Below are 27019 nucleotides of genomic sequence, written 5' to 3'. Positions count from 1 at the left end.
CATTTGAGGAAACGGTCTATTTTTCACCAAATATTTAATCTGTTAAGTGTATATGTGTGATTGTGTGGATTTTCATTATCCATGTATCTCCACGATCATCTCTATTCTCTGTATCTGAGCTTGTGTGCATCCATCTAAAACCATACACATGTTATTACATATCTTTGCATGTATGCCTTCACACACACACTCATTTTGCACAGTGATGCATTTGTATGTGCACCTGTGCATGTGCAGGTGTGTGTGTGTGTGTGTGTGTTTGTTAAGCATGCAATCTTGTGATCTGTTTTCCTGCCTGTGTGTGTTTATATCACTGACAGGATGCTGCTCTGCCTGAGTTGGTACTGTTTACAATCTTTGTCTTATCACGTGACAGTCAACAGTTTCTGCGTTTAGGGAGCGAGCTGGACCACCCACCCACCCACGTGCCCCCCCAAATTAAAAGGAGAGGGGGGGGCAGCCTCCTTATTGTGAGTGAACCTTGAACAGGATGTCTGCGCACAAGACGGATTACGAGGCGATATTTTCTACTTCTCCTCACAAGTCCAGATCAGCTGTCCCCCTCTGGTCCAACAAGTGGTTACACTGGTTAATAACCACTATTGTTATTATTGCTTTGTTTTATTCTTCACTTTAACTCAGGCAGTTTAGTCTGAGTTACACGAGGTTAGGTTTACTTTTTACTTTAAATGAAGAGTTTGAGTCTTATAGTTATATTTATAAGTCTTGATTAATAGTATTTTTTTTTACTTTTTTTCCTATTCATGAAGATTTTTACGTTTATTATAACGTACGCTTAAATCTGTTTGTGCCTTTAAGTCCTACTGCAGAAATGAGCATTTCCATGCGTAGTTTGCAGATGTAAATACACTGTGGTAATAAAAAAGTAATAAACATATTATTTGTGTATATTTTGTGAATTTTAGTAAAAAAGTAATGTTAAAACATTGTACCTATTGAATTGAGATGTTGTTAAAAACCAAAGTTTAATCATTGTGAAATCCAAAAATATTCGGATTTTGGATTAATTTCCAGAAACAATTTAACTCTAAATGGTAAATGGTTTTATAAGAGCCCATGTAGCCCATGTGTTAAGGTAGGGCTGACGAAGACAGGGTCCTCATACTGTGGCACCTCCCTTTCGACCGCTGTAATCTGAGGCTCGACCACCACCATCATGGAGGTGGTAGAAAGAAAAAAAAAAACTTTAAAACTTCTCAGCTCTGACATTCCTCGGAGCTGTGGCCTGCTCCTCTGCCTCGGACTGCAGCTCCTCTCCGGGGAACGCTTCCTCCAGGAGACAGGGCAACGTGTGTGGAAGAAGAAAACCTCCACAAAAATAAAAAACACCAAACCATTCGCACCGGACTGGTTTGGCTCTCTGTGGACTGGTTTGCCCCCCCCTTCTGAAAGTTGGGATGTGCACCCATGAGGTCCGTGCTCCTGGGTGGTCCCTCTACTTTAGTGAGCTGTTGCTAAGCAGCTAATAATAGTCGTGTTTGCTGAGTAATTTCTGCCCTTCTGGAACCAATCAGAAGCGAGGAAGTCCTGCGATCTGACAGCCCCAGAGGCGGGACCTGGAGTCTTTCTCTTTTTTTCCCTCCTCCTCCTCCTCCTCTTTCACCCCTCCTCCTCCTCCTCCTCCTCCTGCCTCCCGAATGGAGAGAGGTCTTTTCTCCTCTTCTATTGAATCTCAGAGTTGGCCGTGAAGACCACAGAGATCCCAGCAGAATGCCACGACCCTCGAGTGTCCTCCTCGCCCTCCTTCATGTGGATCGCTTTACGCTCGGGACCTTCTTCTGAGAGAGAGACTTCACAACTTCTGTTTTTTCCTCCAGAGGCTGAGACCTCCGGATCACGCAATGTGGGGATGGAAGGCGCAGACTTTGACTCGCCGTCTCCGACCGGAGTATGAAGCCCTCCTTCCCGGGATCTCCCAGAGTGAAACCCTGCCGCCGCCGCCGCCGCCGCGGGATACCGCTGCACGCTTTCGGGGAGCTTCTCTAACGTGGGAATCATCGGTGACCACCGCGAAGTCCCGGCAACATGGCCTCGGCTGCTAATGCGCCCTCCTCCGAGCAGGAAGACGGCAGAGACCCCGACCGGCCGGGAGTAACGCGGAGGAGCAGGGGGGACTATACCCGAGGCACACCGCTGGATTTGGAGTACTTGCAGCGGCCGAGCTACTGCGATGCCGGCTTCGCTTTGCAGCAGATCACTGAGGTGCTTGCTCTCCCATCTGCACACACGGCTCCACGCTCCCGGGTTCCTTTAGTTGTGTATTTAAAAGTGTCCAAAGTGTGGCTGCTGTGGGTAACGGGACGGGGCTAACCATAACCCGGATCAGGACCAGGGGTACTGGGAGGTTGTAGCGAGCCGGGTTTGATTCCGTGCAGCAGCTCGATCCTTCCCCGGCAGCCCGGGGTTAGGATGCAGGTTCCTCCACACGGTTTAACCTTCGACTGCTCCTCCTGCAACAAGCCGACCTGTAACGGTCTGACCCGGGGCAGAACAAGCAGCTCTCCCCCAGCAGTCACTTCTTCCAGAGCCTGTTTCATAACATCCAACCTCTCCTGCACGCCGGCAGCTTTTTAAAAAGTTTAATGGCTAAGTTACTGGTTTCTACGGTGGCGTCTAAACTTTGGCGACTTCGTGCGTAAAAGAGAATCCATGTGGCTGCTCCTCTTTCGTTCACAAAACACTGCGAGTCCTCCTGCGAGCTCCTCCACTCCTCCTTCTCCTCCTCCTCCACCACCGCAGGCCGGAACACACGGGGAGAGGAGTCCGTGTGTGGTGCTTGTTTGTGGGGGGTTCATATCAGTGTGATGTGTGGGTGTTGATGTAGGCTACCTACACCACTCTTAATACATATATTACTAAAGTGTAGCCTGTTTTTACACTTTATGCTATGTTATAGTTGCTTTACTATGTTATTACGGAGGAGTTACACGTATTATGGAGGATTTTAGGACAGAAGAACCTGTACTCTTCCATCTCTGAGTGAAGTAGAGACCCAGTGGGTGCATATTATCCAAACACCCCCTTACTGTATAATTGCATCTCCTCTTATTGACCTTCCATCCACTCCGGAGGTCCTGCTGCATCCTTGTTTTGGAGCAGAGCCACGCAGACCTGCTCCTCCACTGTCAGGTCTTCTTGTCCTAATGAACTCATCACTGTAGCAGTGAGCTGACAGATAGGCACCAGCCTGAATGCATCTCTTCCTTTTTGCACGTATCCCTGCTAAGGTTACAGTTTACACATGTCATTGATACGACAGAGCCGGTGTCTCTCGCTCCGGGGAGTCTCTCCAGCGGTTTCCGGGCGGTCCCCATACCCCACACCCCCCACCCACCCACCCACCCGCGGCAGATGTGTGTGTGTTTCAGTCACCAAAGGTCAGCCGAGCGAGACAGCCAGCGACTGTGTTTCCGTAGATTTGTCCATCACATATCCCCCCTTAAATCCTCCGTTCTAGAATCACAACAACCACAGGCTCCCGGGGGCCGAACCTGGTGCCTGTAGTGGAAATGTTTTGACGTGAACACATTCTGAGCCCACCTGCTGGGGGTCATCTCTCTCTCTGTCCCCGTGACCCCCCAAATCACCGCACATTCACCTGTCTGAGTAAGTACATCCTTCTTGTGTTTCATGTGACACTAACATTGGGACTCTTGTCTTGATTGCAGGGGAAGGCGACCGGGAGGAAAGCCCCTCTATGGCTGAGAGCGAAGTTCCAGAGACTCTTATTTAGGCTGGGCTGCTACATACAAAAGAACTGCGGAAAGTTTTTGGTGGTGGGCCTCATGATTTTCGGAGCCTTCGCCGTGGGCTTGAGGGCCGCTAACTTGGAGACGGACGTGGAGAAACTCTGGGTGGAGGGTAAGACACCTTGATTGACTATTGGCTGTTTTGGACGTGTTGTGTGTGTTTAAATGAGAGCTGCTTGAACTCTTCTTTTTTAATGGGCACAACTTGATATTGCATGTTGGGAATGCTTCAGATTGGAGGAGGACAGTGTTGCTGCTTAACAAGCATCAGGATATTGTTTATTGTTTGCTCCCTGGCAAGTGGCCAGTTGAAACTTTTTCAAATCCTGGTATCTGTCCTTCACACACGTTCAGCTCCTCCAAGCACATGCACACACAAGACGTGCAATGGGGGTGGGGGGGTGGGGGGGGGGTGGCAGGGACTGCACTCAGCAGTAAGGTTGTAATTAAGTTCATAAGCAGCTTTTGGGGTAGAGGAAATTTTTTGGTCAAAGCCGCCATTTTGTGAGAGTGTGTGAGTGAGAGTGTGTGAGTGAGTGTGTGTGAGTGAGTGTGTGTCTGTCTGCCCCCAGCAGTTGAATGCTCAGAGACTGTGTGTGGTCCCGTTCTGGACAGCTCTCAACTTTCCAAAAAGATTTGTCTCCGGCTGCAGGGAAAAAGCGGAGCGACGGGCCGGATCCTGTGTGTGTGGAGCGGACGGGGACGACTCACTTGTTGTTATTTCTGTCTCTCTTTTAAAATACAACTTATGAAGAATGATTTTTTTTGAAGGAGTCGGGAACTGTGCGTATGGGTGGTGCTCGGGGGGGGGGGGGGGGGGTGTAAGGGGAAGGGGCTGCGCTTACCCCCCTCCTTTGCTTTGATCTGCATTCCTGCACTTAGGAGTAGAGTGTGCTGTGGGAGTCATGAATGGAGGAGAAGATTTCGCTGCCGGGAAACTGAATACGTAGATTTGTGCCATAAAAACGGAAATAAAACATTGTAAATGTACAGATGTTGATCTTCCAGTTTTCTCTCCATCTTAACAACCCCCCCCTCGAATACAAAGAATAAATAACTTGTGAGATCCCACATGAAAGCAGACGATTCCTGACCAGATCAGACACCCCACCTCCTCCTGGGGTTGGCTGTTCTCTCCTTGCGTGCTCCTGCAGGGGTCTGAGTGACAGCATGTTCTTCTAATGTGCAGCGCAGGCGCAGTGGGCAGCGGGTTAAGCCAGGGGGACCTTCTCCTGGTGTAGGACTCCTGAGTGTAGTGAGGGGAACACTTGTTTTCACACCCTGCTTCACATGTCAGCCCAGAGTCACGTGTGCTACAGTGAGGGGCACCACATTAAACCCAAAGGTACAGACTTTTCGGCCTTAAGTCTGCCTTAAGCCTGCCATACATTTTTCTGATTCTATCATAAACCATTTGCCAGGAAAAACCTCTATAATGTGAGGATTGTCAGCATTCCCTGCTTCTCATCAATAAGGATATAACTTTGGGTTTGAGTAACTTGTGAATCACATTTGTCTTTATCTGCTCTTCCTTATTACCGTTTCCAGAAGTTTTTCTGTGAGTAGTGTAGTTAGCAATAACTTTTCTAACCTTTTAAGTGTCTATGGATGTGTAGAGCAGTGTAGATACTTTTTATCTCCACAAAGGTGGCGCACACAAGTTGTTGCAGCTCTTCATTATAATGGATTTGCTACTTATCTCTGTTCCATGTCTTTTGATTGGGACCCAATAACTTGTGATGTTTGTCCCTCTTAGAAAGTTTTGGATTAATATTTGTTGTAGGCATCAAATAAGACAAATTGGACCTTATCTGACGATGAACCAGTAATATAACAGTTGCTAACGCTCTGACCTCAGTCACAGCTTCACTGTGTCAGAGAAGTTAAACCATTAATTGACAGTAGAGATTGGCTCTGTGTTGAACCTGACAGACAGCTGAGCCGCGTCTGGCGACCTCTGGTAGACGTCTCCAACATGGACTCACACTGACTCGCACCGACACACACAGAGATCCGCTCGTACGCACACCCAGACACTGACAAAGAGACTTGGGGCTGCGGTGGTTTTCCTAGGTCCCGCTACGTGAGGGGTTCCAGATGTTGGTAGGGAGAGATCTGTTTGTTTAGATTAGACTGCACAGCTGAGGGATAGATTAGTTCTGCCTGGACCGTGGAACGCTGTGCTGGGCCGTGCTGGGGGACCGGCCCATCGTCCGAGAGGAAAAAGAGGAGAGAGGAGGAGAGGACAGAGCGGCTGTTTATGTTTCATTTGGAACTGCCCTCCGCTGGCGACCCGTGGACGACCCCGCCTGGAAGCTGTGTGGCCTGTAGACGCACGCACTCAGCCACACACACACACACACACACAGACACACTACACCCATCTCATATTCAATCTCTCAGTTCCTTCACAATGGAACGGAGCTGCATTTTTACATTTGCGATCTCACTCCGTGTCTGTCGTCACCTTCCCTCTGGTGCTGCGGAGGCGGTGGGGGTCTGCAGCGGACCACCATTAACTGCGTCCTGGAGCCGGCCGGTGTGTTTATCCTACGCTCAATCACGTGCTGCAGCTTTCGCGGGATTGTCTCTTCTCACACGGTGCTCACTCAGCACTGTTTATAAACACTCAGACACAGGAAGTTCTGTTTATTAGACAAAGCGACAGAGACCAATTGGGAGTGAGATGGGCGCCTGCACAGAGTCTAACCTCAGAGGACGACTCTGCGTTCTTTGTGTCCTGTTAAACCTGTCGTGAAATACAGTTGTATTTTTAAAGTTGTTTCTTTTTTTCCTGCGTGGATCACATGATAAGTGTATTTAGGGCAGATTGCATCTACAGTGCCGCCAATGTTTGTATCCAGTGTGACGCTCACAGGAAATTATTAGCTGAAACAGGAAGTTGTAGTATTGTGGGTCTCCTATTTTCCTCTCCACACACACAAATGTGACTCGCCGCCCTCTCGATACTTTCCCCCTAGTGTCGGCGCTCGTGCCCATTGACCTCTGCTCGACTTCAGATACATCCTCAGTTTCAGATTGCAGATGATTCCAGATGATCTTGCGATGATTAAGGATAAGCCGCGTTCGGGGCAGCGGAGACGCAGACGAGAGGAATGAGACCCCTTTCGAGTTCCTTCTGGCTACAAATGGAAAAACGGAGCCATCCCTTGGCATTCTGGGTTCAGGCAAACACAGGCCAAATTGTAAAGAAAATAGCAGCACCGCCTGCCTCTAATTAAAACAGTATCGCGTAAACATTGGCCTTCCTGTAGGAACGGACCCTCGCTCCTTCGCTCTGTTTCTCTGCTGCTCAGAGAGCGGGCTGGAGATGTGGCCGTGTGGCGTGTTTTTTTTCCAGGGCTGTGTTGACGGCTGAGAACGGCTACAGGGAGGAGAAGGTTTGGAAACGAGGGCTTTTGAAGCTTGAGCTCTGGTGCAAGGGTTGAAGTTGAAACTGGGGGTGAAGCAGGGAGCTTGAGCTTCACTGTAATCTGGGCCGAGTTGCGGTACGCCTGTAGACTAAAGAAAGAGAAGAAGGCCTGTAAGTGTTAAGAAGACGCCTTTTGTTTTCACCGTACACTGACTGAAGATACCCAGAGATATGTGTGAGTGATTAGTTCAAATGATTTTATGGTTCCTCTGATTTACGGCCTGGACTAGGGGGCACAGGCCTGTTGGTTGTAGTCCCAGGGCTACAGACGGAGGGGAGGCCTACGGTCCCGGAGCACTTTCTTGGGCTGGGTCAGGAGGGAGCATAAGTGTAGAGGCCAGGGGCTACGGGGGTAGACCCCTGGGACCCTGAGGTCATCTCGTTGGGGCCCCGCTATTTAAAACCTCACCTGATACTCACCCTGTGGCCTGGGTGCAGAGTGAGGACTCACAGCAGAGGGGAGGGGGGGAGGGCGGCAGTGGGAAGAGCGCAGCAGAAGTCGCAGCTGTCACAGATCCTTGTTTGCGTCCTGTATACGTCCGCGTGTGCCTGGGTTCGAACCCATGCTTCTATGAGTGTGACTTGAGCCCTGTGCTGCAGGAGGAATACGTTATTTACTGTAGAAGTATTTTCCTATTGATTATGAATTTGTGTTTTAATCATTTGACATGTGTCCTCCAGCAGAGGGCAGTGAATTGGATATAAGATTTCCCTTTAATCTCTGGTTTAAAGCCCACCTTTGACCCCCTAACCCTGAATATTAAGTCTATCTGAATCCAAATTCTACATTAGTGCAAGTCATCATTGTTGCTTTAATGACAGCATTTTTTGAGGAATGCAACAAAGAACAGGGCATTTCAAACTCATGCCCACCTAAATGTTAGTGTTTCTTCATATTATTCCTGATATCAATGTGTTAAGAGTTAGAATCCATTCTTATCTGCATCCCGAGTCAGATTTAATGTTTCAGAATCCAGTGTTTCTCTCCAGCGACTCCCTCCCTGCCCTGCATGTCTGTTTTGTATCTAGTGTGATTAAGAGCCGAGTTGACAGAGTTGGTGGTTGTTTTGTTGTTTTGCTGGTAATGGCAGCAAAGAGAAGGGAGCGGTATAATGTTGAGTGCATGCGGAAGAAGTCTTGACATCCTTTCTTGTGGACGAAGATGAGGAGGAGGAGGAGTGCCCTGAATGTGGTGTCTCCACTGAAGGGATTGTGGTTTGCATGATTGAATTATCCAGCTTTTGATGTGTATGGGAGCTCTGATACATGCATGAAAGCACAGGCGCGTGCACACACACACACCCCACACACACACACACACACACACACACACACACACGCGCACATGTGCACATGCAGAGAGGCTTTGGAGTCTCGGTTCCTGTGAATGAGGAGGTGGTTGACTCGGGCTGGCATGGCAGGCTATTTTGATGGGCCTCGCTTTGCTATTTTCTCTCTTTATTCATCTGTTTTCCTCATTTTCTTTTTCTTCTCCTTTTCCTCTCCACTATCATCCTCCTGCTGTATCTCCGGCCACTTTCACTCAGCAGCCGCAAGCAATCAAACACACAAATGCACCCACACCCAGTCCCTTTCCCCTCGGTTTGCACAGAGTCGTCTGTCTTTCTGTCGCCATCTGTTCCACTCTCTTCCAGAGGCCGTCGCACATCCACACTTTTGAACGTTTTCCAAACTGGACTCAATTAAGTTTGTGTTTATCAGTTCACTACAAACAGGATTAAACCTCTGAGGAAGGAATAACATTCCAGCGTGTTGTGTTAAACTTTACGAGTTGATGAAAAGTGTAGGCTAGCCGGTGAGGGATTTAGTGTGGGGAAACATTGCGCCTCCGGTACTGTACACAGACTTTCTGCGCTGTTTTCCCAGGCTGGCTCTGCATACTTTTGAAAGCAGTTGTGTATATAAACAAATATTTATATATATATATATATATGAGATCTAACTGCACCGATGTAGATGTAAAGCAACTTTTGGGGAAATTTGCTCGTTAGCCGTTTGTCCGTGTGCGACCGTCGTGTGTGTGAACGCGCTCCCATTCACAAACACACATCCTAAGATGCCTCCAAGCTCTCTGTTTACATTTTGCATTCTTCCAGGCGCTCTTATTCAAAAACCAGAGCCCTGCGAATGACCAACCACAGGAGACTTCAGAGAGAGTTACCCCCACCTCTCTCTCTCACTCTCTCCCTCTCCTATCCCTCTCTTTTCCTCTCTGCCAGAAAGGTCTCTCTCTTTTACCCGAGCCTCCTCTCCCCTCCTGCCTCCCCTCTCACCACCACCACTCCCCCCCCCCCGTCCCCCCCCGTCCCTGGCTGGAGAGAGTGGCCTCAGAATGCCAGATGTATTACAGAGTGAGGCACGGCAATGTAAACACTCAGCCCTGCCATGAGAGCAGGGTGGTCTGGCCTCCCTCCTTCTCCTTCCCTTCCCCTCGCCTCCCTCCCTCCCTCCCTCTTCCCCTTTCCTCTCTTCCCTCCCTCACAGTGCTGACTGCCAGAGGGGTGGAGAAAGTACAAAACAGCAGAGGGTGTGTGTGTGTGTGTGTGTGCGCTGGAGGGGGAGACCGAGCGAGGGAAGGAGCAGGAGTATAGTAGCGGCAGTGTGTTTGTGTTTTGGCTGCGGTGCTTACCCTGCACCAGGAGAGAGACCGGGGGTGTGGATTGATGCTTCTCAGACGAAAGCGCCGAGAATTTTTCATGCAAACTCACTATAAACATCTCCTGCAAACTGCGTCTGCGCTGCTGGCTGGTGTGTGTGTGTGTTTTTTTTTTTGTTTCACAGCCCCTCTGGCTCACACGGGTTACGTGCGGAGCAGTATAGTTCATTGCAATTCCTGCAGCACAACGTCATAGAATCTGGAAGTAACAGCAATTATCCCAGTACCACACATGCACACACAAGGAGGCATAAAGATAGAGAGATATAAAACATTTCCTCTCTGGGATGATTGAGAGGTTTAAAGCTCCAGATTGAGTCAGTATGTGTCGGAGTGAGCTGAGGCCGCCAGAGAGGAGTCCAGCTGAGGAGTCGGGACAAGAGAAACACTTGTGACCTGACACCACAGGCTGATGTGTTGTTAAGTGCAGAGAGACCTGATGTCACTGTCTCCCTGATTTTGTGTTTCGACATTTACATCCAGCAACTCTGTCCAGGGTTGAAAAGACGCTTTTGAAATCTTTCTGATCGTTCAAAAATAGACTGAGCTTCCGGTTCAAGCTGGGACGGGAAATATCAATTTGTTAGTTTCGAAAGCGAGCATCACATCAAAGATTCTTCGTTTGTTTCCTCGATCAGGGATCAATCTTTTTCTTTTTACCTTTTCTGTTCTTTTCTATTACAAACTCAGAAAACCTTGTGTGTTTAAGCCTATTTTACCTCTTTTTAAACCCATTTTGGGTCATTCACACTGCCTCCCATCAGCTTCATTTTTGGCTGTAGCAGGCACATGATTTCCACTAACAAGCTCAGTGTGCTTAGCTATATGTCCAACACCAAAGACAAGGTTAGTGGAGAGTGAACAAAGTGCAGAAGTTACCGCTTAAAGAAGCAGGAGGGGGTGAATGCAATGCACCGTCATCCGACAAGGGGCTTCATCGGTCAATGCATGCATGCAATTTCACATTCCTTGTAACGTGAACTCCATTTGAACTGTAGTGCAGTGTTTTGGCATCTGAGAAGCCTTTAAATCCATAGATCTATTGCTCACACTGAACTCTTATGTCTCACTGATACTTGAAGCAACACAGCTCCTCGCCAACATTGGTCAGGTCAAGTCTCTTTTTGTAGGGAAAGTTGCAGGGAAAAGTGAATCATTAAAACTTCTGTTCATGAAGTCGGACCTTCAGGAGCCTTTCAAAGAACTTCAAGGTGTTTTTGTATTTCTCGCCTTAAGGCCGGAGCATGCTTCTGCGTTTTCAGGGGCCCGCAAGCGTAAGACCCCTTTCGCGCCCCTTACGTGCTTACGTATCCCTTCTTACTAATTACGTGCGTCACCCAATTTTTCTAACTAGACAGCAAAGCTCCGCAAGCCTCACGTAGCCGGCAAGGCTGTGATTGGTCTGCTATCTACATCCTTTCCGGAGTCGCATTTCCGGTTCCATGCCCGGAACCGGCGGAACCCACGGAAGATTTAGAAGAACGAATATGGACCAAACAGAAAAGTGTTTGGCAGAAAAGATCCGAAACTATGACCACTAGTGTAACCCGTCACTGACTGGCGGATTTGTCCGCCAGAAAAAGGCTCTGAGGAGCCGTCGTGGCGATGTAAATAAACGGCTCTTCTTCGTGTGTGGCACGAAGAAGAGCCAACTTCAACAAAAAACATTACTCCGCCTAGTGTTCTGGCGGGGAATTGCTTTGCAACACTATCACAATTGGAAAACCATGAATGACAACGAGTCCTGCGTCACAACTGCGGGAAAAGCCGCAGACGCCGTTGCAGAAGCATGCGCCGGCCTTTAGTCTTCTGTTCCAAACTCAGCACTGTGTGATTCTGGCATACCTGAAATCACGGGCCATCACACCAGGAAATGACAGAGATGGCTGCTTGAGATTGGCTGCTCAGGCTCATGTCACGGTCTGTTATGGCTGTGGGCTAATCACAGGGGCCATACATGTGGCAGGACAGTGACATTATAAACAATATGAGTTTTTTGTCCCAACAGAGTTAATAAAAAAGTAGTTTTTCACTTATTTTACTTGATAAAAATGAGAGTGCTATCTCTGGACATTTGACAACACCTTTCCATCGCTTCCAACGACGGAAGCATCTCTTACACTTTTTTCTTGGTCACCTATAACAATTAACACATCACTCGCCTGACACCTTGGGTTTTTATAAATAATCCCCCGACCACTGCACACATGCACGCACATGCTTCAAACAGAGTTTAGCGTTTTCTTTTCCTACCGGTCTTGCTCCGTGAATCCATTGGTGTTGAATAGGATTTTTTTTTTTTTTTTTTAGGGTGGGGGTGTGGGTGTTGAGTGGGACCTGAATGAAGCCAGCAACGTGGAAGAATCTGCCCATTGAGGAGTGTGTGAATGTACACCTCGGGCCCAGGGGAAGCTGCATTGGGAGCCAGCCGACTGCTAAATACACCCATTTTAGGGGCTGCAGGGACCGGACAGGTGATTAGCATAATCAGGGGCGAGGGGAGCCATACATATGGTAATGCTGGAGCTGGGGGGCTGAGGGTTGGTGGTATGGGTGTGAGGTTGGCTGAAGAGGAAGGGTGGGGGTGGGGTCACATTTGTGTCAGGGGTCGGAGTGCGACAACCAGCTACACAGCGCCCGACAGCTACAGAGCAATTATGCTCTCTGCTTCTTCTGATTTCTTTCGCGCTCTTTCCTGTAGTTCTTTCGCTTTTTCCCCCCTTCTCCTTCCATAGTCGCTCACTATCTACCTTTCTTGTTTTACCCTTCGCCTGTGTGGCAGCCCCCTCCTCTTTGAGAGCTGAAAGGAGAGCGAGCGAGGGGGAGAAAGAGCCAGAGAGTGAAGGGGGCTCACCGTGGGTCAGAGAGGGTCTCGGCTCTCAGTGAGGCCTTTCATCACATGTTTGGGGCTGTGTGCACACCTGCATCGCAGAGCCCGCGTTCAAAAAACACTCTTAGAACTGCATGCGGCTCCCACAACCACTTCAACTGCTGGGACGCTTTACACTGCCGCTACGACAGAGAAACTATATATTGAAAGAATAATAAGGTGGAATCAAGGTCCACTTGTGGAAGTTGGATCTGACAAACGAGCAGGGACTAACCCTTAACTTTAAAAAGCTAAATGGGAGAACAGTCTTTGCAGTGTCCTACAAGTCTTTGTGGTTGAGTGAGCACAAAAGAGGAATCCTGGATGTGGATTGTGAAGTCACACATTTGCACTTGCATGACAAGTTTTGACAACACAACCGTTAAAGTTGTCAAATCGCTGTGGAGTTCACAATACCTGACTTCCTGTCTTGTGATAGGTAGTTTGGCGACAGGGGGGATATATACTACACGATCTTTCCCTGACTCGAATGTCTAGTCAACCAGTCCTGCACTCTCTGATTTACATGTAGATGATTTGTCTTGATATTTATCTCCTCTAGAAGTCTTTGAAGAGTTTATTGTGATTGGTGCCTGTCGATCAAATGCCCCCTAGGCTCTGATCTGGTTATTTTGTTGGGCTTAAACATTCGTATGTTTTAGAGTCTTGAGATATTAACCTGAATCTGGAAAATTCTGCTCATGGGTGAATAAAACTGCCACAGGAAAATTATGTATATTTTGAAAGTGGTTAAATTTTGTTACCTAGTGGTTATTGAACCCTTTGGATCACAGTTGATATGCACATCGCATCCTCAAACGATCAGTTCTCAATAATTGTTGACACTTCCTCTGAGTTTCGAGTGGGTCTATAAAGACATAGTAGCAACAGTGTGGAACAGCAGATATTCTACTTGGCAGGAAAATGCCACAGATAAAGATCGGGTGAGGGACAGAAGCAGAGTGACGGCAGATGGTAGGAGGCAGAAGCAGATGAGCGGCGGAGGGAGAGGAGGCAACAGGTGGGTTTTTCTCAGTGATCAAAGCGCTGTCAGGTGATTGGCGGTGGCAGCTGAGAAGTAAATGAAGAAGACGAGGGACAAAAGAAAGGGTGTTAACGGCGAGGTGGGGTAATCTCTACCTGAATGGATGAACAGAGTTACCAACAGAGATGAAGCAAAGTCAAATTAAAGACCTCTGAGGAAATAGAACCGAAAAACACATCTATAGTACGATAGTAATTGAGTACCAGTATAAGCAGCTGTGTCTTAAGGTTTTTATTTGACTATTCTCTATATTCTGAAGACAAATTGTACCTGACACTGAATGAGAGAAGATGTATAATGCAGCACACACATGTTTCACCCCTGTTCGATTGTTTGTTTGTTTGTAGGCAAGATTACACAAAAACAACTTATCAGATTTCTACAAAACCTGTATTAAGGTTGCAGTATGAATCAGGGAAGATCCCACTAAATTTTGGTGTGGATCCAGGAATTTCTTTTCACTTTCTATAACATAGCAATATTGGTCGTATTTAGGGAATTGGTGAAGCTTGATTGACTTTAAGATGACCGTTGGGCCTTGATGGATGTTTGCACTCTACTGAGCTCTAGTCAAGTTTCTGATGAATTAAGATGACACCACCACTTAATGATGAAAATGAACACATGCAGCAGTCACCAATATTAAGTCCCTTTACATTCAAATCATAATGTGTATATTTGACATTTCTTTTCCATAATGTGTGATACATGTATCTCACATGCAAAACAAAAGTCCTTCTCTTCAGCTCGCTCCACATCATATCCTCATGTAGATGTTCCGCATTCTTCTTAAGGTATGGGGGGGGGGCGTATAGGCCGCTACAGGCAGTCGCTGTAAACTTTGGTGGCAGAACGATGACCTGGTTTTGGGGGGCTTCCTCCTCACCACAGGGGTTCCAGCTGAGAGGGGGCCTAATCCAGCTAATCCTTTTGTCTGCGCGCACACACACACACACACACACACACACACACACACACACACACACACACACACACACACTCACAGAGTGAAGGTTTTGTGTAGCCACATGCACATTTGAACAGTATATTCACATATGCTTTCACAAGGTGAAATCAACATTCCCTTTAACTGCTTGTATGTTAAAATATAAGTCAGGTTTGTGTTATCAGTGGTGAAAGTCACATGACCCAAATTATTCTCGGAGGAAAGTCCTTTTTAATATCTCTTCATCATTTCATATGTTGTGCTAAATATTTTCCGACAGAGAAACTGTCCTTACTCTTTCTGTCAGGAGGTGTGTGTGTGTGTGTTTGTGTGTACGTTACGAGCAAGGTGTGTTTGTGTGTGTGTGCTTTCACTCAGGGGTTGTTGGCCACCGGTGGATTGGTGTTTTCCGTGAAAGTGCGAGATGCTTCCGTCGTCAGGCGTAAGAGATGTGGAGGGGGGTGGGGCCGCGCTGTTATGTACCGCATGGAAAAGGGAAGAGAGAGTTGGGGAAGGGAGAGGGGGGGGGGGGGGGGGCAGGCTGGCTTTGACAGAGAGGCCGGGCTGATTGCCATCATGATCTGGCCAATCACAGAGGAGAGCTGAATAGACCAAAGAGAGAAAGTGAGAGTATAAAGGGGAGGGGGGAGTTGAGAATTGAAAGGAGGGAAGGGGGTGATGTCAGTTCCTTAGAAACCTACTTTCTCTCCCTGGGTCCCCCCCCGCCTCCCGCTCCCTCACTCTGAGAATAGGGGGGACCAGGGGTTAATGTTATGCAACATGCTGAATACCCACACTGAGGGCTCCACTACAGTGACACACATTGGCCTTCTCCTTCAAGCCCACTTCAATGTCTTCTTGGACTATTTCTACTTCTTTTACTTCTTCTATTCCTTCTTTTTCTACATTTTCTTCATCCTCTTCCACGTCTTTGTCATCGACTTCTACTTCTACATCTTTGTTAACTCCTTCTCCTTCTTATACCTCTGTGACTTGTAGTTATATCTCAACTCCTTCTTCTGCTCCCTCTTCCACTTGTTATACTTCTTCCAATACTTTCTCTCCTTCATCCATATCTCCTACTTCTACATCTCCCTCCTATGCTTCTGCCTTTCTTCTTGTACTTAAAAGTTTTCTTCTTCCACCTCAACTCCTTCATCTTGTTCTCCTACCCTCTTCTACTTTTTCTTCTTCTTAACTTTTACTCCTCTTCTAAATACTTCTTTATCTTCTTCTATTCCTACATCTGCTCCTCCTTCTTCTCCTTCCTCTACTGGTTCTTCTTTTAATACTTCTACTCATCTTCTATCATACTTCTACTCCTCCTTCTTGTACTTCTTCATCATCTTATACTTGTCTTCGGTGCTTGTACCATCCACCAATCATTGAAAAAGGTAATGCTTGCATTGAAACATAGATACATATCAATAAAGAACATTGAATAAGGTTAAACTCCTCTGAAGTGTAAAGTAAGTGTTATAAAGTTTACTGATAGAAGGCAGAGTCTGTCTACACGATCACTTAAATAACTGGTTTAGGGCTTCATACAGCATCTAACATCTATTTGGAATAATCTGCAGATTATTGTCCCAATGAACCGATAATTCAGTTGGTCTATGATGCATCAGAAAATAATCATAAAATCCACCTCCAAAGTATCCACAGCCCCAAAAAAACAAAAAATTCAGCTTGTTTTGTGAAACTCTGAAATGTTTGGCCTTTGATCGGAGTAATTTCCTCCCTGAGCTCAGGTATCATCACACCGGCTTTGTCTAAGAGATGAATCAGATAAATAATCTGTTGAATGGGGCGACTGCGGTGCAGGTTGGAGCGGGACACCTCGAGATATCAACATGCCGGGGTCAGCCAGTTTTCTTATGAGAAGGAATATGGGAATATGTGTCATTGAAGAAACACAGCTGTGTGTACACACACACTCACGCACATGCTCGCGAGTCCGCCCCGCTCACACACGCACACACTCGCGTATATTTTCTCGGTCCAGCTGGGGTGTTAATTTCGCCCCGAGGCTGTGTGAGTGTTGACCCCAAAACGCTGTAACCTCGTGAAGTGTGGAATTCTCCAGGCCTGACGCCGTAATGTGCTGTTTCCTGTAGAGAGAGAGTGCATTCCTTTGACTTGTCCCATTCCTGGCTGCTCGCTGTACACTTCAGGTCTTTGGGTGGCAGCCCGCAACTCGGAGAGAAAACACAAGCACGGCCCTCCCGCGTTTTTTCAATCAGACCTTTCCTCATCTCCTCGCGCGTGTGCTGAAAAAATGGACGCACCTCTTTCTCTCTACCTGTGATCCCATGTTTCTACGACGGCATTGCCATTGCATTGAGCCCCGGGGCGAGCGTTGCCTCCAAGCATTGAGTGCGCCAGACGAGCCGACTTGTTAGTGCACTGTCAGCGTGCGTCGGATCTAAATCAGTTCCATGCATGCTCCTCTCTGAAGCGAGTGCTGGTGTAATGTAGCTGTGTATCTGGCCTGGCAGCAGAAAGCATGTCGCTCCAGTTAGCCCGGGCCTGCTATTAATGATGAGTATTATAAACATGCCTTCAGACAGGATCAGATGGTAATGCTGTTTGGGTCCAGAAAAAAAGAAATCAAGTGTGTTTTCCTAATGCCCCGAGACATGGCCCCCCTCCCTTGCCGTTCCATTGGTCTGCCTGGGTGGTCCGGCCCAGCAGAACAGCCATGCTTATGTTCAACTTTAATGCCATTACAATGGGCTGAAAAATATACAATCTATGCCTGCTGTTGCATGAATCCAACAGAATCGTTAAATTGGATTAAGGCGTGATAAAATGTTACAGATTTTTCACACAGTTAGCCATCGCGCTGGGCATTTTGGAGCTGGTAAAGAAGGAAGAAGAAGAAGGTGCAGTCGCTCATAATAGAAGGGTGCAGACACACACAGACACACACATTTAAAAGAAAAAACAGATCACACAATTCTATATAGCATATAAAAGATTTTTATACACTTTGTTGTCGTTAATTTGTCTGAATGTTTGAGGCATTGCTCATGCTATGTTGACTGTAGTTTGTATGTATGTGTGTGTGTGTGTGTGTGTGTGTGTGTGTGTGTGTGTGTGTGTGTGTGTGTGTGTGTGTGTCTGTGTGTGCGTTAGCGACAGAGACTTTGCCAGACTTGCCTTCCCTGTGCTGGGGTGGAGCAGGGCAGCTAAAGGGCCTGAAAGGCTGCTTTTGTAGCTCAGACTAGCTGAGAGCTTAGAGCGCACGCACAGGGCTTAGTCCCACCACGATACTGGGAGCAAAGCCTGGAAGAGAGCCTCTCTCTCTTTATCACACACACACACACACACACACACACACACACACACACACACACACACACACATAGTTACACACACATGCAGTCAATGTGGTCTGGAGCTGCGGACTTGTTAGCAAATTTGAGTCGAACCGTTGAGCTGATTCTGTGAAATGTGGATTTGTTGAAGTGATGTTACATGTCTGGATTCAGAGGGGCTGGGATGTTTGGCATCGCACTGGTACGAGCTCCCAGTGAGCAACGGGCCTTTGTGTCAGATACAAGTCCGATAATGTTGTGGCCAAGCTGAGACGTCTTTAGGTTTGGATCCAGAGGATCACGTCTTGAGACACAGATGTTTTAGCACATGATGCTGCTTGTGTGTGTGTGTGTGTGTGTGTGTGTGTGTGTGTCTGATTATCTGTCAGTGTGTGAAAGATATGTGTGGGTGTATTATAATGTTTTTTTTTCTCATTATATATTATACAAATTAATTAAGAAAGGTTAGGTACTTTTCATTTGTATTTGTCATATGGATTTCTGAAAGTATGATTCTGCCTCGATCTGGTCTTAACGTTGAGGACCACCATGAAAGCCTGTGTAGCCCTGGCTTCTGTTAACATCCCTAAATATATGAAATAAGTTAAACTAAACCGAAAATAGCTTAATAATGTTTTGACTAGACTTAAATGTTAAAATTACCTCTTGCAGTTAATACAAATTGTGGTTAAAATCTGTTAACGCCTCTGAAAAAACATATATAAAAAGCCAAAAATGATCCACAGCATACAATATGATTGTGTTTGAATATGTGCACAGAGGGTTCAAATGTGCAAATGTTTTCTGTGTCCAGTGGGCGGACGTGTGAACCAGGAACTGAGGTACACACGGCAGAAGATCGGCGAAGAGGCCATGTTTAACCCTCAGTTGATGATCCAGACGCCACGGGAGGAGGGAACCAGCGTCCTCACGGTGGAGGCGCTCCTGCAGCACCTGGAGTCGGCCCTGCGAGCCAGCAGAGTTCATGTTTACCTTTATAGCAGGTGACATGAGTTTATGATTCTTGTTTATCTGTATTTGAGCTTCATGTTTTCCTGTTCTGGACAGTTCAAGTCAGAAAGTCACAGATTTATCTCAAAGTCAAATAAGCGTGCAGCAAATGTCTGAAGCTTTTAATAAGAAGTTTCTGTTGACACTGTGTCAGAGAGACCACATTGGTTAGCTTATATTATTGTTTATATTTCATTCCATTCTATTATATTATAAGCTGTTTTTGATATATTGTCTATCAGGTGTGTTGTGGCATGTTCAGAACTTCATGACGACAGATTTATTAAATTTTTAGAAATTCTCGTGTGATGGGCTCTTTGTCTTAAAGTAGACAGAACCAAAACTAAACAGAATCTCTTGTTCTCCTTTTCAGACAATGGAAATTAGAAAATTTATGCTACAAATCAGGAGATCTTGTCACGGAAATTCCTTATATGGATCTGGTAAGATGCATTTCGATTCACGATTTTTACTCCCTGGAGTATTCAAACTTTTTTGGAGTATTCAAACTTTTTTTCCATATCCATTAATGTGTGTCTCTTTTGTTGATCCAATTAGTTCATAGAAAAGCTACATCCCTGCCTCATCATCACCCCTTTGGACTGTTTCTGGGAGGGAGCCAAGCTCCACTCTGGAATGCTCTATCTCCAGTAAGTCGGCAAAACACCTTTCTACTATATAAAACCTTTATTTTATGATATGTCCGCACCATCACAACATACCAACACAGCATATCATTCAATTGACCAATTTCTTTCAAGCATTAAGTCTAATGATTAAATGCCTTTAAAAAGGTATTTCCTCACAGAGAGTGTGGTGCCAAAAAGACCTTAAACACTGAACTCACGTGTGCTGGTTATGGAAGATACTGTATATGGTAACTGTGTTGGTATGTCCACATTGAGAGAAGCAGCAGAGCTGGACCTCTAAGGCTTGTTTTTGCCCCTTTAGTAGAGGCTGCCCAAACACGCTCAACCCATCCAAAGAGACACCACAGAGGAACAAGTTTGTGTGTGTGTGTGTGTGTGTGTCCTGAACTCGTCCCCTATGAAGGCTCTATTGTAGTGGTTGCTGGCATGCGTATCGCTGGCGATAGTTTCTCTCCAGCCCTGGGCCTCACATCATTGTCTGACCCTTCTGTTGCTAATGGCCTGCTGCTACAGTAATACTCAGCAGACCTGTACCTCTGCATGTGTGTGTGTGTGTGTGTGTGTGTGTGTGTGTGTGTGTGTGTGTGTGTGACATCGCCATCACTGCACACTCATGTTATTTTGATGTTTAAAATGCATCGGTTCGGGTAACTGTCATTAAAGTATGTGGATATACGTGTGAGTGTGTGTGAGTGTTGCCCCTGTTGGTCTCTGATGGAAGATAAGGTTTTTACTATGTTCTGGTTGGGAGGCTGGGAATAATAACCCAAGCCTGGTTAAGCACATACAATGTAGTCTGAATGACACAGAGAGAGAGATTCAGAGAAAGAGAGATTGGAATGTGTGAGGCAGAGAGAGCATAGAGGGACAACGACCAGTTTAGGGCTGGAATTTAGCACTGTGCCATATTGCATGATGGGAATTGGTCTCCGTTTATTGCTTTTTGTCACCTAGCATGAAAGAGATTATTTTCTGCTCTCCGAAATCGGACTGGAGGGAAAATCAGGGGGGGGGGGTAAATGTGGGTTGATAAATGCAGCCAACACTTCAAAACATTATGTCCTCTTACTGTCTGTCTCTGCTTACAAAGCTATCATCAGCTGAAACAAGCGGGTAACAAACAACACAACGACAAAAAAAAACACAAACTGTCAATAAAACTGTCTATGAAACGCATTAAAGTAAACATCAAAGTTACATCAACTTAACAAACCAGTTTATCGAAAGTAGTAGTGAAATGGTGTGAAAATGTCATTTCTATTATAAGCTGAATGATGTAGTTGTTACGTAACCAGCGATACATGTTTAAAATGGACATCTTGAGCAATAGTTTGATCCGTTCAGCTTGATTTTCTCTTCAAAAATACCTGAAGTAACTGTGTGAGTACAATGTTGTTACCAGTAGGATGAGTGGTAGCTAAAAGTTCAAATACACATCCTTGGAGTCATGGTTAAACTCTCCTCCTGTTGACTTTGACCTGTGCAGAGGTAAAGACCCTCTTCAGTGGACCAACTTGGACCCTAAAGACTTCCTTGAGGAATTGCGAGGGACCAATATCGCCGTGGACGCCTTTGAGGACATGTTGGAAAAGGCAGACGTTGGACACGGCTACATGGATAGACCCTGTCTGAACCCTGCTGACCCCGACTGCCCCCTCACCGCGCCTAACAAGAACTCAACTAAGGTAGGTGCATATGAAACATTAATGTGTAAGTAAGTGAAACAAAACATCGTCAGCTGCTGACAGTATTTTCTCGCACGCTGCGTTTCTTGCTCCAGCCGTTCGATGTGGCGCAGGCCCTGAACGGCGGCTGCCATGGTCTGTCCAGGAAGTACATGCACTGGCAGGAGGAACTCATTGTAGGAGGGACCACCAAGAACGGCAGCGGACCCCTGCTCAGGTAACATACCCACGCTCTCACATGCTCCCCACCATAAACACTGCTGCGATCGCTGCAGCGCTTATTCTGGTGTGTGTGTGTGTGTTTTTTTCTGTTCTTTTATGCTCTCCAAAACTGCACATGCATGCATGCGTGTGCGCCGTGTGCTGTAAATCTTGCAGTCATTAGCAGATTCCAGTGAAATCTTAGAGCTCCAGCTGTTCCTGCTCAGCTTTGGCTGCTCTGCTTGGACAGTGCCCACTCATACACACACACACACACACACACACACACACACACACACACACACACACACACACATGCCCAGAGTGATCTATTGCCTGCCTAGTTGTCTAAATATACAGTGTTTTCAGGTACATGATCATAATTCCATCATAAGCACCAAGACAAAGCTTTAAGATTATATGGTTTACCTATGGTCATGTAGTGTACTCAGGTTTACATGTGAAGTTACCTCTATATCCTCCCTGCAGAACACCTTCATTCAGTCAGTTTATGTATTTTACATGGTTTTTATGTACATTTACAAATATACACGTTATTAAGTAATAGGAGGCTTCCTTTAACGGAGGAAAGCTGCCCAAATTATTCAATATTTTGGTGACGGACCATTTATTTTCATGTTAAAATGCAGTTTGGATGGTACACACACACACATACATGTGCACACACACACATAATTACACACACACAGAGTACAGTGGGGTGCGTTGTTTGTTTTGTGGTCGTGTTTTTTCCTGGCAAGGTTGGGTCATTAGGGTGTCTGTGCGTGCCTGCCTGCCTGCGTGTGTGTGTGTGTGTTTGTGTGTGTGTGTGTTTGTGTGTGTGTGTGTATGTGTGGTTTAGTGGCTCCGTCCACCGGGCTGTTACTGCTGGCACTAAATTTCTACATCTTGTTTACTAACTGCCAACATTACCGTGATTATCACAATATTACAGAGATTACATTCATAAAGAGAACGAGCAGCTAACGTCTGCTCCTGTGGTTCGTAAAATTTGATGATTGGAAAATAGGTAGACTGACTTAACCCCTGTTCTTCAGCTGCACTCACTGTCCGGAGTCATTAGTTAATGACTTATCAGTTGCGTTGCTTTAATGCCGTCCTCATTTGCACACGGAGGCTGTGAATTCCTCGCTGCACTCAATAACCAGGACCGTCAGAAAATTTGTCGGGACACAATCTGGAACCTCACAGATCAGAATAGGATTCTTATTATATGGGATCTGGCTCATTCCTATGTCGCTCTCAATTTCAGTCAGTAATCTAGGTGACTAGGGAAAAGTAAGCTCCACGTCTCTGTGCACTTTATTCTGGCTAATATCACTAATATTATTAATAACAGACAAGAAAGCTGCTTTCAGATATGCAATGAAGTCCAGACATTAGCCCAACATTTTTCTGGAGGGGCTGAACATTTTCTTGAGCTGCAACTAGAACCAGCTCCCTTTTAGAATGGGCCAAAAGTTTGCCCCTGTGAGAATACAGCAGGACAATGTCAGGAAAATCCACAGCGGGGAACAGTGTGCAAAACTGGCAAAATACGAATATATAGCAAGATCAAAAAGAGTACATGTACAGTGCATGTAGAAGACGCCATTAAAAATATAATCGTAGAAAGGCAACGAGATTCCATAATTTTTGGAGATGAGGGCAGACAAAAAAACGCAGCAGGTAAAACTGAACTGGACAATCTCCTGCTCCATTCTTCATATGTTAAAAGCAAAGGTCAGGACCACATTTTCCGGACATTTTTCGCTTTGCATGTGATATTGCCTCTGCATTAGTTTTTCGATTATTGGTTGTATAACACAAGAATTTGACATATAAAAAATTAATGCTGCAATCAGAAAAGTCACAACAACGCTTATTATTTTTTGCCTTATTATGAATTTTAAATCTGTTTAATATGTGGATATTTCTGCTGTGCAGTGTCTGGCAAATGGAGCACGTTTCACCGCTAAGGGCACATTTATTCAGGGCCCAGCATTCAAATCAGATGGAACAATATTATGCTTAAGCAGCAGGTGGTCTTAACACACCACTGTTTATGATGACTGTTCTCCAATGGGCTCCAGATGCTGTGGTTTTGATGAATTTCGTTTTCCCTTCTTGGTTAAATTAGAGCCCTCTCTGTTCTGGGACCTCTGGTTTCGAAATTAAACTCCATTTTTAGTTTCTGGTCTTCGTGGAAGATTCATTTTCTGGTGTTATTCCATTCCTCTCTGCTTCTCTCATCCCCCTGTTGGTTTGGTGTTCCTCGTGGACGCTCCCAAGTAAAGTTGATGTTGTCCTGCACCTCATCTTATAATCTTTTTTTTTTTTTGTTCTCCCTCTTTTTCCTCCCTTTTCCCGCCTTCCCAGTGCCCAGGCCTTGCAGACCATGTTCCAGCTGATGACTCCCAAGCAGATGTTCGAGCACTTTCGGGGCTACGATGCTGTTTCCCACATCAACTGGAACGAGGAGAAGGCAGCAGCCATATTGGAAGCCTGGCAGCGGAGATACTCTGAGGTGAGGGGGCCGACAAAGAAAGAGAAAGGAAAGGGGGGGGAAAAGAAGTCTGCCCTAAATCCTGTACAACAACGCTGTAAATCACTGGCCGGATACAGGTGAACAAGGAAAGGCCCCATCCAAAGCCCGGGCCCCTGATAGATACTAGAACCACTGCTGGTGTGTGGTAAAGGGCTGAAGCCTCTCTCTCTCACTGCTCAAAAGAGAGGAGCGACAGAGCAACATGGAGAGCATGTCTGGAATACATTAACGGAGAGCTGGATCTCTCTCTCTCTCTCACCCCTCTCTCTCTCTTTCTCGTACTCCCATACAGACGCACATGCAAACGCGCTCAAAAGTTCACACACAAGCGCTTTCCCAGCTGTGGCCCCATTGGTGGCTCACGTGTGACATCATCTGGTCTTTGTTTTGAGGGCCCCAACCTCTGTTCGACATGGTGTGACCTTGTGTGTGTCTGTGTGTGTGTGTGTGTGTGTGTGTGTGTGTGTGTGTGTGTGTGTGTGTGTGTGTGTGTGTAAGTGTGTGTGTGTATGTGTGTGTGTGTGTGTGTGTGTGTGTAAGTGTGTGTGTGTGTGTGTGTGTGTGTAAGTGTGTGTGTGTATGTGTGTGTGTGTGTGTGTGTGTGTGTGTGTAAGTGTGTGTGTAAGTGTGTGTGTGTGTGTGTGTGTATGTGTGTGTGTGTGTGTGTGTGTGTGTATGTGTGTGTGTGTGTGTGTGTGTGTGTGTGTGTGTAAGTGTGTGTGTAAGTGTGTGTGTGTGTGTGTGTAAGCGTATATGTGTGTGTGAATACAAATGCGTGTGTGTGCACCATTTATCTTGGGGCCCTTGAGTCGCTGATAGAAAAGAGTTGTGATGGTTCAGATATCAGTGTTTTTTATCCGTGGCAGTAGAAGTTAAGAAGTAAAAAATATAAAAGTGTGTTTGTGTTATGAAATATTTGGCGTGTCTGCAATATTATCTGCTTGCATATCTGTGATTGACACATGCTTACATGGGTGTGTGTGTGTGTGTGTGATGTAGCGTGTGTTATCTAATGTGTGTCAGCCAGCTTTGCTCCCCACTGAGCAGTTACTACAGTTCAATGTGGAAGCCATCTGTCTGCCCCCAGATAGCGAGAGAGAGAGAGAGAGAGAGAGAGAGAAGATGGGCCGTGGTTCTGTGTAGATAAACCTCCCACAACATATCAACTCAAACAGATTCAACGCACTATACCAGAAATCAGATAGTTTGCAAGGGTGGGCTATGTACGGCGGAGTGTAAGGGCCCTGTTGAAGAAAAAAAAGTTTTGATTTCAAGAATAAAATTGTAATATCATCAGAATAAAGACATAATACTTTGAGAAAAAGTAGTAATTTTAGGCTATGTGTCATGTTAGAGGGGGAATATCAGAAGATCTGCCTGTCGCCTGTGTTAAATCGCAGAATGTGGATCTTTTAAATTTTAAATAATAATAATAATACATCGCATTTACAGTATATAGCGCTTTTCAAAGTTCTCAAAGTCTCTCCACGTTGTATAGCTTTCTACAAATAACGTAATACTTCATAGTTTGACTCATTAACATCACATCATGAAAGTATCAGGACTTTGAAAAGATTTTGTACGATTGTGTGAAGAAAGGAACACATAAACTTGGAGGAAATTGTACCATCTACAACACCAGCAATAGGCCATACAACAATGACAGCAATCATCACGTCCAGTTGGTAAAATACAACTGTTAAATACGTCATAGAAGCCGATGACAAGATCCAGGTATCAGAACATCTTTAATATTTAAAACTGGGAATCAAGAATTTGAGCTTTCACCCGAGCTGCTGCTGCACTTTGGGAGAGTAAAGGCACTCCCAAGACAAATTTACATTTTTGTGGGATGCATTTTATTTATTTATAATGAACTTGTTCATCTTTGTTCTTTTATTGCATTCCAAAGGTTTTTTCCATCCCTGTTTCTGTTTGTCTCCGTCTCCAGGCGGTGCTGCAGAGTGTGGCAGCAAACTCGTCTCAGAAGGTCTTGTCCTTCACCTCAACCACTCTGGAAGATATCCTCAAGTCCTTCTCTGACATTAGTGTCATCCGCGTGGCCAGTGGATACCTGCTGATGGTGAGAATGGAGAAAAATGTTCTTCTATTTATCTCTGTTATATCTGAGAAATGCAAACAAAGTCATCAAATAAAAGATGGAGGGAAGGTGCTTTATACATGATTTAAGCACACATGTTGATTAACAAACAATTGTACATTTGCTGTTGGTGTTCAGCTGGCCTATGCGTGTCTGACCATGCTGCGGTGGGACTGTGCCAAGTCTCAGGGCGCCGTGGGGCTGGCGGGCGTCCTGCTGGTGACTCTGTCGGTGGCAGCGGGCCTCGGCCTCTGCTCCCTCCTCGGCATCTCCTTCAATGCTGCAACCACGCAGGTAAATCACAAGCACACCACTGGACAGGGTGTTTGCTTGAGTCAAGATCGACTGATGATTCACAGTGAAATAATAATTCTGAATTCCTTTTATTAATATAGAAATTTTCAAAGTGTTTTACAAGTGCAAATAAAAGAGAGTAGAAATCAAAACCAGCCGAGTTGTTTTCCCAACGTTCACATGAATTTTCCCAGTCGAGAACACATTTTTCCGATGACTGCGACACATCACATGAACGCACAAATTCACAGGAACTGAATATTTTATAATATGAAGATTTATGGTGTTATAAGCCAAAACTAAGCTACTCTTTGCGGCGTGCTCATGCAGTTTGTCTGTGTTTGTGCGTGTGCGCTCCAGGTGCTGCCCTTCTTGGCTCTGGGAGTCGGAGTGGACGACGTCTTCCTCCTCGCTCACGCCTTCAGTGAGACCGGACAGAACAAGAGGATCCCGTTCGAGGTGAAACAAA

At 46.0% G+C, this 27019-nt stretch overlaps 1 protein-coding gene across 1 annotated transcript in view; it reads left to right on the top strand.

Annotated features, from left to right (window-relative positions):
- Window positions 1-3784: 3784 nt before the first annotated feature.
- Window positions 3785-27019, top strand: part of ptch1 (patched 1) — a 46227-nt gene continuing 22992 nt past the window's right edge. The window contains exons 1-10 of the mRNA XM_061072329.1: window positions 3785-3882; window positions 18875-19064; window positions 19445-19514; window positions 19630-19721; window positions 21208-21406; window positions 21502-21623; window positions 23987-24134; window positions 26107-26238; window positions 26395-26550; window positions 26911-27009. Of these exons, the coding sequence (XP_060928312.1) occupies window positions 3807-3882; window positions 18875-19064; window positions 19445-19514; window positions 19630-19721; window positions 21208-21406; window positions 21502-21623; window positions 23987-24134; window positions 26107-26238; window positions 26395-26550; window positions 26911-27009 (1284 nt within the window). The 5' untranslated portion in view covers window positions 3785-3806. The remainder of the gene's footprint in view (window positions 3883-18874; window positions 19065-19444; window positions 19515-19629; window positions 19722-21207; window positions 21407-21501; window positions 21624-23986; window positions 24135-26106; window positions 26239-26394; window positions 26551-26910; window positions 27010-27019) is intronic.

The sequence above is a fragment of the Limanda limanda genome, chromosome 5, assembly GCF_963576545.1.
Source record: "Limanda limanda chromosome 5, fLimLim1.1, whole genome shotgun sequence".
Lineage (NCBI taxonomy): Eukaryota > Metazoa > Chordata > Actinopteri > Pleuronectiformes > Pleuronectidae > Limanda > Limanda limanda.
Note: the sequence above shows the minus strand (reverse complement) of the source record. Positions and strands in the feature narration are given on the sequence as shown.